Raw genomic sequence first — 14909 nt, forward strand, 5'->3', positions numbered from 1 at the left:
GGACTGAATTCTCGTTGTTGCTGCCTTTTTCTGTCCGTTCACTGGTCAAAAATGGGGCACCGGTCTTTCACTTCGTCTCATCTTGCCTACAAAAAACGTAGAAGTGATAAATTTGCTTTATTTTTTATTTAGAGTGACGATTCTGCCGCTGCTAGGCCTAAGAGAGTCGGTTTGTGGACAGTAATGGTTCCTGTTTTGACAACCAGATGGCGCCACTAGAGGCTGAGTTTATTTTTGCGTCTCTGCAAGCATACGCTGAACAAAATGTGGGAATGCGCCTGCGTTTAGCGTACGTAAGCGTGCATACGCTTGTGGTACGTAGACAGCATAAATTTATGCTCTTTTCTCACTGTATCTGTGTACGCCTCGAGCGGCGACGTGGTGCGCACAGCGAGAAGCAGCAGCGGCGCGGCCGTTCCAACTCGCCCGGGCGTCAACAGATGAGAACAGGTCCTAGTTTTTGCGGCGAGCGAATCCGCTTCGCTTGCCGGATTGTTTAACAAGTGGGAACGCGCCTTATGACTGCAAAAAAGTGTATTTCAACGTTTAGTTAAGATTCGTCAGTATATTTTTGTTATTTGCGCGATACCGAATTTAGCGAATGTGGCGCCACACGAGCTTGGCGTTTCAATGGCCATTGAGATTTGCCGTGTAGCAGCTCCACAACTCCCTCGAGTTCGATGGCGATCGAAAATCTCGATGGCCCTCGACTCGATGGCTATTGAAACTGGCCGGGTGACAGGGGTATTAGATGTATGCTGGGTCTAGATAATCGGTCACATTTGGAGCTCCGAGTTCCATCCGTACGGAGGAGTCCGCGACTCTGTAGTTGATAGCTCTCGCCTGTGCTTTCTCGCTATCACTACTGTCGCGCTTGTCAACGCGTCACCGCTCGTCAGCGCAACCCTGAACGACCCCGTGGCAACCAGAACACCGACTCATCCTGTGGCCCATCGCTCGTCTATTATGGGATTAGTTCGACGAGTTCGCAACTGAGCGGTATAGCCTAGGCTACATATATGCGACGTTTTTTTTTTCGACGAAGTTCGTGCGGCAGAAAACGCCGCGGCGGCGCGACGCTCGGCTGGAGATACACAGAGCGAATAAGCGGCGTACACCGCCGCGTATCCCTCGACTCGAAAGCAAATGTGATCAACAAGTGGCTGACACCACTGAGCAAGGACGTCTTTGAGAGCAGCGATGTTGATCATTCTGTTATAATCACGAAATTGTTCATTTTGACACCATTGTACTAATTTTAGCGCGCATTCATGGGTATCTATAAGCATTTGCATTCTCAAATGCACGAAGTCGCGTAAACCTTAGGATGCCCGCTCAGCCGCTGATACCAGCGTCGCGGTTTTCTTCGACACCTTTCGCTTCAGGAAGGAAACACAGGCATTCTTATCCAAGATTAAGTCGTATGCTCTCAAAAAAGCGGCGCTTCATTCTTGATGAAGCGTTTATGTTCACGATAATAACATTTCCTTGCCAAAATGACTGCGTAGCTCGTCGATTATGGCGGTCATGTTGGCGGCGGCAGGCGCAAGCAGTCAAACCGGAAGAGCGGGCATTCTGCGCTGCTATTGGCTGCGTCAGCCACCGCTTCCGGTTTCAATGAGGGGGACGTGGCGCTCCGCACCGGGGCGTGGGCATGTGTATGACTGGTGTTCTTTGTTTTGGAACGTTATTTAATCGTGTGTTTTATGGGTAAGAAGAGTACCGGTGAAGATGCGATAAATAAAGTGTATCGTCTAGTCCCAGCTTAAATTTTCTCATAGGTACCAGCAGGCACACCCCAACAGCCCAACAAAATAACTTCGGCACAAACAACTAGCACTGAAGGCACAAGAAAAATTACAAAAAGCAAAAACGCAAGGATGCAGGTTGCTATCCCATCATGTTCCCGCCATGCATGTACCTGGAAATGTGGGATGCTGCAGAAATTTTGGCACTAAGCTTCATGATCTGAGGATACAGGCTTCTATCTATCCCAATACCGAGGAACCCCGGATACCGGGCCATCAGTCTTCTTGTAAAAGTCACAGCAACATTTGTTTCCATAGAAAGGCAAAGACCTCGACGCACCGGGTTGGTCGAGATGCCGAATAATGCTTTCTGAAGAGGACACTGTGTAATGCAGCACGAACATGATGAGCTCCAGATCCAGATGGGCGCTCCTAGCGGTACGTTCCTTTTATATGACTAATACCCCTGTCAAGCGCGCAAAATAAAGTGCACTTACGAAGAGTGTCACTTTCTAAAAGTGCACTCTAGCACAGCTAAACGGCGTAACATAAGTGCACTCGCCAAAGTTCGTACTCATGTCGGAGTGCGTTCACAGAACGCAATTTGAGGGCTGAGTGCGTAGCCTCGCCAGCAGCGACTTCAAACGCACAATAAGTATAGTGCATGAAATGTACTTACAAGTTTATTTTACACGCTATAATACTGTTTTTAGAAAAAAAAAATCGTTCGTTATAGCTACAAGCGAAGCAGCAAAACAAAGGAAACGAGATCAGATGCAGCATCGCTGCCCGCCGCCATCTTGTTTGTTGCCGAAATTCTGGATAGCTTGGCTGGTCCTGGCTTTTCTTCTATTTCTATTTTTTTTTCATCGTTAAAAACTGTTGAACCTCGTTTTATTTGCGCTATCACGTTAAGCAATCAGTTATTATGAGTAATTTTCTTTTCCATCGACCTCTACAGGAATTCCGCCCATTTTCTGACGCTATTTTTTTTTTTTTTACTACGAGTGCACTTTGCTTTTCCGTTTAGCACCGCGTAGGCCAAAGTGTCACTCGGGATGCCAAAGCGCATTCCCCGTAAGTGCACTTAACTAGACAGGTTGTTACTACTGCTTAGTGCCGGTCGGACAGGGTTGCGTTGCGCGAAGGGCGGGAGTCATCGACCTTCCTGCAATTTCACTGACTCAGTCCGTATGCAGGTGGTTCGAGGAACAACGCGCGGGAATTTGGAGATGACGCGCTGAAGACGACGATAGTGGTGGTAGTGGTTTATTTAAAAAAAAAGTGAAGCAAAAGAGTGTTGCCGGCCGCGGCAATTGCTATCTAATATCTTAAGCACCCGAGTTGCAGCGGCGGAAACGAAAGGGAAAGGGAGAGGATAGTGAGGAGAAGTATAGAGGGGAGCGACAGCAAGAAAGGACAGGGGAGAGCTTTGTACACTATTTACAAAATACAAAAGTAATCAAGTTCGCGCCGCTCGCGCGCTAATGTCCAAGCATTGTCCGAAAATAAGTGCGCGCGAGCGGCCAAGAAGTCGGCGAAGAAAGGACCCGAACTGAGGAGGAAGGCCGCACAAGGCCGCACAAGGACGGTGGGGCAGAGGGGCAGCGCTGGAGGAGGTCGACACAGCCCCTCGCCTCCCGAGAGACGACGATCTGCCATGCGAAGATCGGTCGCGAACTCTGCCCGTCGCCGTATGCAACTGGCCGCGGGTCAACCGTCCCCATCAGCGCTGCCACAGCGAAATTCCAGGCACCGGAACACCGCAGTGGCTTCCGTACGCCTTCTCTGCACCTCCGGGTGAACGGGGCCAGTTCGGTATTAAATTTGTTTGGCCCTATTCTGTGTGTGGTTCCTGTTCTTCATCCCGAAAAGATCCCTGTAGCAGGGACGTCACAAGCTTAGTGTTAAACTGTAGATGGCTAAGCACGGCTCCCTATGGCACGTCCATCTCTATATCAATTCATTCCGACTTCTCAAAGCTTCAAGTACTGCGTGATGAACAACAGAGCCGAAGGTATCAGATTCTTCCCGGAAGCTATAGGTACTGTTATGTACGGGCTACTGACATGCATTGCCAGCAGGTATTTTTATTATACACATTTGTTTCGCTGGACATCGATAGCATTTCCAGACCCCCCATGCCTCTTGCAAGTGACGTTAGCGTTCGGTGACCTTTACTTCGCGTGGGGGGCGAAGACAAAGGGTAAGTATGCATGGCATTTGCCGCACCCTCTTCGCATTCTTGTGAGTCGCTCGCACTTTTTTCTTTGAAGTGACACACTGGGGCTGTCGCGCGCGACGGAGTTTGTTTCTTCGTGCTAGCTGTAGGAAGGAAGGAAATAGTGAAAGAAAGAAAAAAGAAAGAAGGAAGGAAGAAAATAGTGAACGAAAGAGAAGGAAGGAAATAGTGAAAGAAAGAAAGAGTGAAAGAAATAAAGAAAGACGAGAGAAGGAAATCCATGTGTGTCTTGTGGTCCGTGGGCACTAATTAAGGATAGGTCGCGAATCATTTTCTTTTTTTTTTTAGAAAGGAAATGGCGCAGCAACTGTCTCATATCTTGGTGGGCGAGGGATAAAGGTGGGAGTGAAAGAAGAAAGAAAGGAGTTCCGTAGTGAATGGTTGTGGAATAATTTCGACCACATGTGGATCTTTAACGTGTACTGACATCGCGCAGCACACGGGCGTCTATTTGCGTTTCGCCTCCATCGAAACGCGGCCGCCGCGGTCAGGTTCGAACTCGGGAACTCTGGCTCGGTAGCCGAGCGCCTAACCTCTGAGCCACCGCGGCGGTGGTCGCGATTGGACGACGAGCCTAAAAAAACAACAACTAAAAAAAAATGCTCCGCCTTAAGGGTACGACGCGATGGCGTAAATACTAAACGCAACTCGGATAGCGAAGGGTTCAGCTAAGCGTTCTTTCCTCCATGCATGGGCGCTGCATCGAGCAGTGATTCTTTTCTTGTCTCTGGTCATCCTGCCTCCGCTATCGGAAACAGTCATTCATATTGTTTACTAGTTATCAAACCTGACGTGGTAGGCGGCAGCTACCGATAATGGAGGGGCTGAAGAAAATATTAAGGAACGAACCACTGTGAATTACTGTTCGGATTTAGTAATGCTATCTAAAAAGTGAAACGACTATTACCCGCCGCGGCGCTCGGCTGCGGTCCCGAAAGACGCTCGGCGAAATTCTAGAGGCCCGTGTGCTGTGCGATGTTAGTGCTCGTAAAAGAGCCCCAGGTGGTCGAAATTCCCGGAGCCCTTCACTACGGCGTCCCTCATAGCCTGAGTTGCTTTGGGACGTTAAACCCCAATAAACCAAACTTCTTATTTTGTTTATTTTCTGATTTTTGTTTTATTTTTTATTCATTTGATTTTATTTATGAAACCCATGCATTCCCTAGATGCGCTTTTGTTCATGCGCAAACACCGAACCCTCATGGTGGAGTGGTAGCGTCTCAACTTCAAAGGCCCTGGTTCGATTCCCAGCCTCGACATCATTTTCTTTAAGTAGTGACGCCGAAACGCGGACACACTTGCTAACGTTCCTTGGTCACGACGGTATGAGGCATTAAAGGCTCTCGCCTTAATAGAAAAAATACAAGACTGCCGTCGGGTGATGTGCGGATATACTGATTGTTGTAGTGAAATCTTACATTATATGAAATATTTGCTTTCATAAACGGTTTGCCGCTCAAAAAATGCTTTTGGCGAGAATTGTTAGGTATGAGAAACTCAAACGGGATAGAGAGAGATATATATTTTCTTCTTTTGGAACCTTCTTGTGATTAGATCTCGTTTTTTATCACAGACGCTAGCGCCAATTCCTCCTTTAGTTGCGTTCATATCCGGCGGGGGGACAATAACGACTTCAGCAGAGATATTTCGAATCAGCCAAGGCGGAAGTGGCTCGCGCTTTCATGAGACTCGGGTGTTGGGAAAGAAAGAAATGGCACCCTACAGTACTACACTCCACTTTGTTTCGGAACCCCATTCCTACGAAGTCATCCTGAGGGGGAAAAAATAAAATAAAGATATAACACGTTGAGCGACAGAAAAGAAAGAAGGAAGCTGTGCATGTGTGGGGAAGCCTTCTTTAAAGGTGACCCTAAGGCATTGAGTGACGTCAGGGTGTTTACGACGAACATGTATCGCGAAATGTCGCGCAAAGCTACCGAAAGGGTATGCATAACTTGCGCTCCAGCGAGGGGAAACAGGGTGCGGAGCCCTTTTGTGGTGCGGTGAGTGTCATTCCACTCGTAATACATTACCGAGATACATAGTATCGCGCGCGCCCAGTTTTGACATCGAGTCGTTACTGAGAACGGTGCCTCGCCTGTGCGGCCCTCGCGGTAGAGCCGATGCATCTATCATGTCCGCGTACAAGTGCGGTATAGCATGCATGTGTGTCGCCGTAGAGCGCTTGTAGAGCAGACGAGGTCGATAGAGGGATCGTGCGGTGGATACACATATCGGCGTCCAATTAAACGGCAACGCAAAATGAAACAAAAAAAAAATTCCGATGTAGATTCTATGGAAACTAGCCATTACAGAGAGCTGCACTTATACTTCCGAAACGCTGTCTTTGCGCCTTCGAACTGAATTTGGCTTATCGAGATTTAACGTCCCAAAGCAACTCAGGCTATGAGGGACGCCGTAGTGAAGGGCTCCGGAAATTTCGACCACCTGGGGTTCTTTAACGTGCACTGACATCGCACAGCACACGGGCCTCTAGAATTTGGCCTCTATCGAAATTCAGCCGCCGCGACCGGGATCGAACCCGCGTCTTTTGGGTCAGCAGCCGAGCGCCGTAACCACTGAGCCACCGCGGCGGAGCCGAACTGAATTTGTTCAGCAGAGAATTTTAACTATGTTCAGTCCGAGGTAGTCCACACCTGCCTGCGCGGGAACAAAGTACCATTTCCTGCCCAGCCTGCGCTTCAGAGCTACAGAGGGTTGACCGCGATCTCTCTCCCCCCCCCCCCCCCCCCCCATTCTATGTTGTACCATTGTACTCTCCCCTCGGAGAAATCTTGAAGTCAACTGGCGACATTCCTCACTTTACTCAGAAGGGGGAACTTGACTCCTTTCGTTTCCACAAAGAATGCGAGAGTGTCGTCCGGGGGAACGAGACCCTTTGGTTGGAAAACAAGCCTTGCGGAGAAGCTGACTTTTCGTTGGAAAACAAGCCTTGCGGAGAAGCTGACTTACTGATTTCCGCAAATGGTCTCTTGTTTGTAGCACTTTTAAATTTGAGGCTGGCTCGGAAATCTCGGAAAACGCGTGCGCTTTTGTCTGTTTGCATGCGCGAGTTGACTCGAGGTTCACTTCCCTTGGAAGGGGATCAACTCCGTCCTCGTACATTTTCCGGGAACTTGCATGGTTTGGGGGGAAGGGGATGTGTAAAAAAAACTCGACTTGCGCCCCTTTGCGAGGACAAAGTGAGGGGTAGACAGAAGGGAGGCGGAAGTGAGATGTAGTTAAGGTGCAGTGGTAGCCTGCAAGGCTGTTCCTATGGAATCCGGTTTGACATTCCACAGGTGTTCGGTGCAGGAGTGGCGGGACGTTTTCAGGTATGCATTTTCGTTTTTGTATTTGGTCACGTACAAGACAAGACGACGAGTTCTTACTGCTGCGCTCAACAGCAGAGAGCGGGTCTCCGTTCATGCAATCTCAGTACCAGGAATTCGCGACAGCTGCCAGCCAGTGCCACTAAGCCTAGCGGTCTATCACGTTGCTCTGTGGTCACTCGGTCATTCTCTTTTTTGTTGGTTGCTGATTTATTCGTGTTATAGGCATTTAGATCAACAATTTCTGCAAGAAAAACACAAGCATGCACTTTCACGGTCCTAAACGCTATGCTTTTGTGTAGGGCCCGTTCGAAACTTATTTATACTAGCCGTTTTCAAAATAATGGCTTCCGAAAAGAAGGAAATAAAGACGCCGCATAATGTTAGCGGCCTTTCGGTGCTTTTTCATTGCTCATTTTGTGGCAGTTGGCCATTGCCAGGGCGACCGCACGGCTTCCCTCGGGCTCGGGGATTTCCCCGAAGCCAATTCGTCTAGGGTGCGTTTCCGGTTCCTTCTAGGGGTCCATTAATCCTGCCTCGCGGTCCTACTGTCTACGCGAACGGCGGGCAGGCGCTGTAGCTGCAGCAGCACCGCGCCACCTCCTCCTCGGCCACGAGACACCAAGATACCGCACGACCGAAAACGAGCGACCCAAAGGAGCAGCAAGTCTTCCGGGAGAGCGCGGTCCGAAACAAAAAGAAAGCACCGGGCACGCAAGCCCCGCCAGCGCGGGCTGAATAAAAACAACGTTGGGAAAGCGTTGGGCAGCAGGGACCGCTGCTGCTGCTAGCCAGGAAGAGGAATAGATAAAAGAAGCGAGGGCGGAGGCCGGTGGTGCGTCGTCGGCGGCGGAGGGAACGGGTGCGCCAACAGATGCGGCGGCGTCGTCTGCCCGCGCTCTCGCGCAGGCGAGTGGCGGCGGAGGGGGGAAAGCAGGCGGGGCCGCTCTGAAGGTCGTACGTCTGTGCGTCTGTCTAGGCAGGCGAGAGGAAGCGCGCGCCCGCGAGCGCGCGCGCGCGGCAGCGGCGCGCCAGTGACGTCAGGAGCCCACGTGACCGTGACGCATATCTGCACTGGGCTGCCTGCTTGGCAGCCAGACAAAACACGGCAGCGCAGTCTGGCGTCTGTGCGCCGCCGCCGGAGAGAGGAGGAGGCGCAGAGCCGCCGCCGCAAGGGAGCGGAGGTGAGGAGGAGAGCTCGCAGCAAACAAACATCAAGCGAAAGCGGCGCGCAAAGGCGGGGAGTGTCGTGCGTATGCGGGAAGAGCCTGCTGCCTCCGCCGCACTAGCCGCACTCATGGTGGCGTGAACGGCTTGTGTTTCGATGTTGCGTTTTTCGCCGCCGCCGTCTTCTTTCTGCGCAGCTCTCTCTCTGTAGCTTTGCTTGGGTGTTTTCTCTCGCTCTCCTTCTACTCGTTCCTCGACCGCTGCCTGTCCTTTCTTCCCTTCATTCTCCTCCTCTTCGCCGGGACCGTTTGCTGCTTGTATATTCATGTTGCGCGCGGTTGCCGTCGGCTGGCGCGGCGGCTGCCTCCTTTCGAGAGCTGCTGCCGTCTGCTCGGCAACGTAAACAAGAGCCCCTGCACTGGTATACACGGCACGGTGCCTGACGATCGGCCGCAGCCCTGCGTAGCGCCTCGACCACGGATACTGTACAGTGTGCACCCAAGGATTAACGTGTCCCGAGTTATTGCGCAGTAAGTGTTAACTGCCTCTTGCGACCACGCGATCCTAGTCTTTACGACGACGCGCATTCGAGGCGGAGCGGCACTGCGGCCCTCCGCGCCGGTGTGATTTTAGTTTTCGTTGAACGTACAGTGGTGGCGATCAAAATCTCTGCGGTCTGTTTTTCGGCACGCCTCGCGCAGGAGTATACCGGCCGGGCTGCCGCCGTTCCGGAAGGCGCCAACGCTGCAATAGTCGGACCACAAACAAATAGATTGTGGAAGCCGCCGAGGCGGGGGCTGCGCGCGGCTGACGGAACGGCTGCCGCGACCGCAGCGCTCTCCGGAGGCGGCGGCGCGGGCGAACAGCGGCGGCCTTCGCAGACGACAGCGATGAGCGTGGCGGTGAGTTTGTCGGCTGCAGCCGCCGCGCGGCCCCACGTCCCGGCGCTGGATGCGGGCGCTCCATGACCGCCGCGGCGGCGGTGCTGCGGCCATGGCCTCGACCACGACACAGACGGCGCCCCCGGCCAACGGGGGCGGCTGCACCCCGCACCTGAAGCGAGTGCTCAAGAGCTACCAGGCATCGGCCGTGTCGAGCCTGCAGGGCCCGCCCGCGCTCATGGCGGCCGCCGGCGCCGACCCGGGCATCGCCGACGAGGACGAGCCGCTCGAGGCGCCCGCTCCGCCGACGATCCAGCAGCCGCCGCTGCTCACGCCGCCCGACCAGGCGCAGTGCAGCGAGCGGGATGAGACGCAGCTCGAGTGGCACTCCATCTCCTGCTTCACCGTGGGCGGCGAGCAGCGGCTGTGCTTTCCGCAGATCCTCAACACGGTGCTCACGGACTTCTCACTGCAGCAGATCAACAGTGTGTGCGACGAGCTGCAGATCTTCTGCCTGCGCTGCAATCCGGAGCAGCTGGACGTGCTCAAGACGGCCGGAGTGATCCCGTCGAGCGCCCCGAGCTGCGGCCTCATCACCAAGTCGGACGCGGAGCGGCTGTGCGCCGCGCTGCTGCACAGCGGCGCGCAGCCGCCCCCGGATGTGAACCCCGGACCGGTGGTGGTGCCCGTGTACCACGAGTGCTTCGGCGGGGCCTCGGGCGTGCTGTGGTTGGACGCGGCAGTGCGATGCCGCGACTGCGGCCTGCTCTTCTCCCCGCGCCGCTTCGTGTGCCACGGCCACCGGCCGCGCGAGACGCGCACCTGCCACTGGGGCTTCGACTCCTCGCGCTGGAGGAACTACCTGCTGCTCGACGACCACGAGCCGCTCGAGGAGGCGGACGCCCTGCGCGCTCTGCTGCGACAGTTCAAGGACAAGTTCCCCGACGCCGCCAAACGGAAACAGGCGAGTGCTGTCTCTTACCGCAGTCGCGGCACTTCCGCACTCGCCGGGGTCTCTTCCCGCGTGCACGGGCCGAGTGCGTGCGATACTGGCGCGTTGGCCGGAACTGTGCAGTAGCAGCCAGCCGCAAGCTCCGACGTCGCTACACAGATCGCGACGGGTTGCCTGAGCCGAACCGGTATACGCCGCCATTTCTGCACGACCCGCGTGTATACAGCTCGGAGCTTGCGCCTCCGCAGTCCGCGTATCGTCCGTGTGCATGCATGTCCCAGCGCCGAAAAGGGATGATCTCTGCTCCTCGTGCCTTCCTCGCTGTTTTCGCAGGACTGTTCAACGGACAGGGTTAAGCACCACGCCGCGGTTAGGCGAGCTTTACCTCCGAGCATCGTATTATCCCGTATTCTCCGACAGGAGAGAGCGTTCGAACGGAAGAAAGTTCCGCACGGAGAAGCGACGTCCTGCGTGGTGCACGTCTGGTCGTCTTGAGGTTGTGTCGGGTTGCGGCTGTGCGCATTCTTGCGGACTGAACCTTTAAGTACGTTCCGGTGAACCTCTGGCTTCGTTGCAATGGCACTTGTGCTTTTGTGAAGCCAGCTGTCAATTGAATGCTTGACTGGTGACCGGCTGTGTGTTATGCATACTTACGTTGCAGTCGTACGCAGCCGTACTCTCTTGCGTTGTGCGCTGGCGACTACCACGTTTCATTCTTTCGCCGGGGAAGTTCGCATCACTGCGACGTCTCTTCGCCGGGAAGTTTACGCATTCTAATTTTGCTATCGGCGCGCAGGTTTCTGACTCGTTTCTCGCCGCGATCGGCGCCAGGTAGGTTAAGAACGAATTTATCCGTCTTTTGTGCCGAACATTGATTTGGGTGCCATTGCAGAATGTCCGCCGAAGTTTCAAACGTCGCATGCGCGCGTGTAATGAAAGCCTCCGTCGTGTGAGGCCACCGCTTTGAATACCGAAAGAGGAGGCAGATTTCGTGGGCGATAGTTTATGGATAAGCAGCACTGTGCGGTACTGCTCCTGGTAGGAGGTCTTCGCCGCGTTCCGTCCTCCGAAGCCCGCTCGATCGAATACCTTGATGGCCAGGTATGAGGATCACGGTCCGCCAGTGGCCACACCGGAGATCATCTCTCACCCCCCCCCCCCCCCCCCCCCCCACACGCACATTTTTTCTTTTTTTTTTCATGTTCACGTATGACGTAGAAGAAAAAGAAAGGGGGGGGGGGGGGTTGCGCTGTGCGGAGGAGGACGGTTTCGGGCCCGGCTCGGCGTCGTCAGTGCAGTCGCCAGTGTTGTGGCAGCTTTGCGCACATATCGATCCCCCCGCTCTGCCGGCGGCGACAGAGGCGGCAGAACAGTGCTGCGGCTGTGGTGGGAGCGAACCAGAGGAGAGACCGAGGAGGGTGGAAGAAGAAGAAGGGGTGACGGGGGGCAGTGGGACAGTAGGGGGCATTTGAACCACGTACTGCGATGAGCCGCGGCCCTTGCGTTCAGCGTTTAACACCCCTCTTTCCTTCCTTATCCATGCCGTTCTTTTTGTTAACGAGCCGGCTAAAATGTCATTTAGGCCGAACGAGTGTGCTTTATTAGCCGCCTTCGCACGACTTAACCCCCCCTCCCCCCCTTTCGTTTCCCCTTGAGGCTGCTGCGCAGTGCTGCAGTCCGCCCTCATTTTCGGCTGTGCCTTGCCCGCTTCTCGGGGTGGGCGGGCGGGCGCGAGCTGCCTGGCGCAAACGACCCTCCCTCCGCCGGCTCGCCTGGCGACCTCGTTCGCGCTGGCGCCGGCGCTAGCGTAGTTTCGGGCTGCTGCGGGAAGAGAGGCGCGTTTCGGCGAGACGGCGTCGTCGTTTGCCGGAAGCTAATTTGCATTCTCGAGTAAAAAGGTTGGCCCTAACTGCCCCTCGCGTTACGCGGGTTCGGCGCCGTTTGTGGTGGCACCACTTGTGAAGCCGCGCATCGAGGGCCCGGCCGGGAGCGGTCGTTTCGGCCGTTTACTGATACATGACTTGTTGTACCCCGTTCTGTTGGAGCGATTGCCGGTTGCCGCAGTTGGACTTCACAGTCTAATCACAGTGTGGTACAAGGCGTCTTCGTGTAAAGGGGCGTGAATGTATGAATAGCGAGGTCTTTGTCGCGAACAGAAGTCGTCGACGATGTTTTTCGTTATTTTTTTTGTTTCGAAATGCCTGTAGGATACGCTCGTTGACTGCCGTCGAACCATGGTTCTAGCAAGAACAGGCAAATTAGGGGACTAAGTTATGGCGAGAAGGAAGACATGCGTGTGTGTTTCTCCTAAAGTGTCATGACGTCTGGAAAGCGATGCCGAACCACATCTACATTTCATCGCCTGTCAGCACGGTACGTTTTTGGCACGTTTTCGGTGCGTTCTTGCACGCGCGTCAAAATGGCTCCGATCGCATTTCATTTGTCGCCTACGCTACTACTCCGAAAAGGGTGTATCGAAACGCACGAACCCACAGAGGAGGCCCGAACCGTTGCCCAGTGACTGCTGACACGCCGCCAAAATAGACTGGCACGCAAAACTGGGCCAGTAGTGCCAGTAGAGTGAGTCGTCCCTCCGAGAGCCGGCATTGGAGGAAGCTGTTACGTCACTCCAGGGTGCCCTGGGCCAGTGCACTCCCGTTGGAGGGAGTGAGGGGAATGGCGGAATTTGTGGAAAGAGGGAGCAGGACTGACGCCTACGCGAAGTTGTTGAGCAAGCTTTCTTGGGGCGCGCGGGAGGTCTCTGAAGCCACGTCACTGACTATGATCTCTGGAATGGCTGTCTGGAACGGGATGGCCCTGCCTTCCCCGAGGAGAGAAGCCTGTACCTCCAGGAGTGACCCTGGTTCTGGGTCCGTATTTGGTACTGATTCTTTTCCTAAGTCACGTTATTTTTCCTGCCTACCATTGGTATCATGGAGAGGTGCAGCGCAAATGAAACAAGGACAATATAGACGCAAAGAAAACAGGGCGAGTGCTGGACGACTTGTGACGTCATGATTGACAGCCAAACAGGCAGTGTCATTGGCCGGGTCCTCTGTCGAAGGCGTGCATGAATGAGGAGAATGAAACGCGGGAAGGATCGAAGTGTTACAAAATACGTCCGCAGTGCTCGGGCCTCGTCTGTATAACGATAAACCATCCGTTGCCCGTGATTAGGGGAGTCCGGAGCTAAACAAAGGTGGCTAATACGGAGGGGGGGGGGGGGGGGGGGAAGAGCTACAACAAAGTAACCGTGAATTAGCACTTCAGGCAGGACGAAACCGGCACCCGAAATGGACGGAAAGAAAGGGACGAAGAGTAAAGTACAAATGAACGCACATTATAAGGAATAAAATATAAAAGTAAAATCATTATTGAAATTGAAACCGCCATAGAAATGCTGAGAATACACGGATCTTAATGATGATAGTTGTTTTCGAGTGTATATGTGGCTTCTTCAACGAAGTTGTGCAGATCTGTCTGCATAAGTTACATATTCACTGTCGATTTTTTCTTCTACCTTCATACGTTTTTGCTCTCTAGCTTGCAAAGCTTAGAATAAAGTTTCGAGCTTATAATAATAATAATAAATACGCCCAAGTTTTGTGGGCTTGTAAAATGTATTTTTTTTTTTTACATAGCGACACACTGACTGCGCCGACTCATTGCACACCATCTGAAGATAGTGACTTTTACAAAAGGTGCGGTGTGAGAAGGCAGCGAACCGTGTTCACAAACTAGTCATACGCCTTTGGAGCTTTCCCAACCGTGTAGGATCGATGTTCGCAGCATTACCCCGCTCTCTGTAATAGGTTATGGGGCTTATCATCCAAAGCGACTCCGGCTGTGAGGGACGACGTATTAGAAGTGGGGGGGGGGGGGGGGGGGGGGGGGGGCCCGGAGAATTTCGACCACGCGCACTGACATCGCACTGTACACGGGCATCTAACATTTCACCTCCATCGAAATGCGACCTCCGCAGCAGGGATCGAACCCGCGTCTTTGGAGCCGGCAGCCGAGCACCGTAACCACTTAGCCACCCTGGCGCCTGCCTGTCTGAGTAGGCAGATTAGTTTTTTGAAACTCCGAGGAAATCACGGCTGCAGCGCGACCTTCATAGAAGGTTCTCTTCGTCCCGCGATCCTTACTCTATCGAGCTGGCAAAAGGGCCAACTGTGAATTAACCGCGGGGGCTTGCGTGTTGGATGACCAGTGCTGTTGGAACGAGAAGAGTTGACAGCTTGCAGAAAGAAAAAAAAAAGGTGAAAAGAAGAAAGATGAGTGGAACGCTGGTCAGTCAGCTGTTGGTGACAAGAACTGGCGAAGGGCGAGTGACAGGGCGGCGCCGTATACCGCTCTCAGTTCGATATTTAGAACGCAAGGCGTCAGGAAGGCCGCTGTAGGTGGGGGGGGGGGGGGGGGGGGGGGGGCGAGCACGCTAATGCCGTTGCACTTGGGCAAGAGCCTCTGAGGGACCGTGGAAAGAGCGGAAAGCCCACTTTGTGCTGTTGCGATTGTGGAGCAGAAGAATGCAGAAAGGGATAAAAACAAAGAAAAGGCGGCGAGCGAGCTCGGTTTGGCACTGAC

General features: G+C 53.7%; 1 protein-coding gene across 2 annotated transcripts in view; it reads left to right on the top strand.

Annotated features, from left to right (window-relative positions):
* The first annotated feature begins 8626 nt into the window (after positions 1–8626).
* LOC149364548 (ski oncogene-like) overlaps positions 8627–14909 on the top strand; it is a 121052-nt gene continuing 114769 nt past the window's right edge. Inside the window, exons 1-2 of one of the 2 annotated variants that reach the window (XM_089574503.1) lie at positions 8627–9019; positions 9191–10334. In XM_089574503.1, coding sequence (XP_089430629.1) covers positions 9441–10334 — 894 coding nt within the window. In that variant the 5' untranslated portion in view covers positions 8627–9019; positions 9191–9440. Of the gene's footprint in view, positions 10335–14909 lie in introns of both variants that reach the window. The other variant, XM_089574504.1, reaches the window with a different exon arrangement.

This window comes from Amblyomma mixtum, chromosome 2 (assembly GCF_055824585.1).
Source record: "Amblyomma mixtum isolate Tamu chromosome 2, ASM5582458v1, whole genome shotgun sequence".
Taxonomy (NCBI): Eukaryota; Metazoa; Arthropoda; class Arachnida; order Ixodida; family Ixodidae; genus Amblyomma; species Amblyomma mixtum.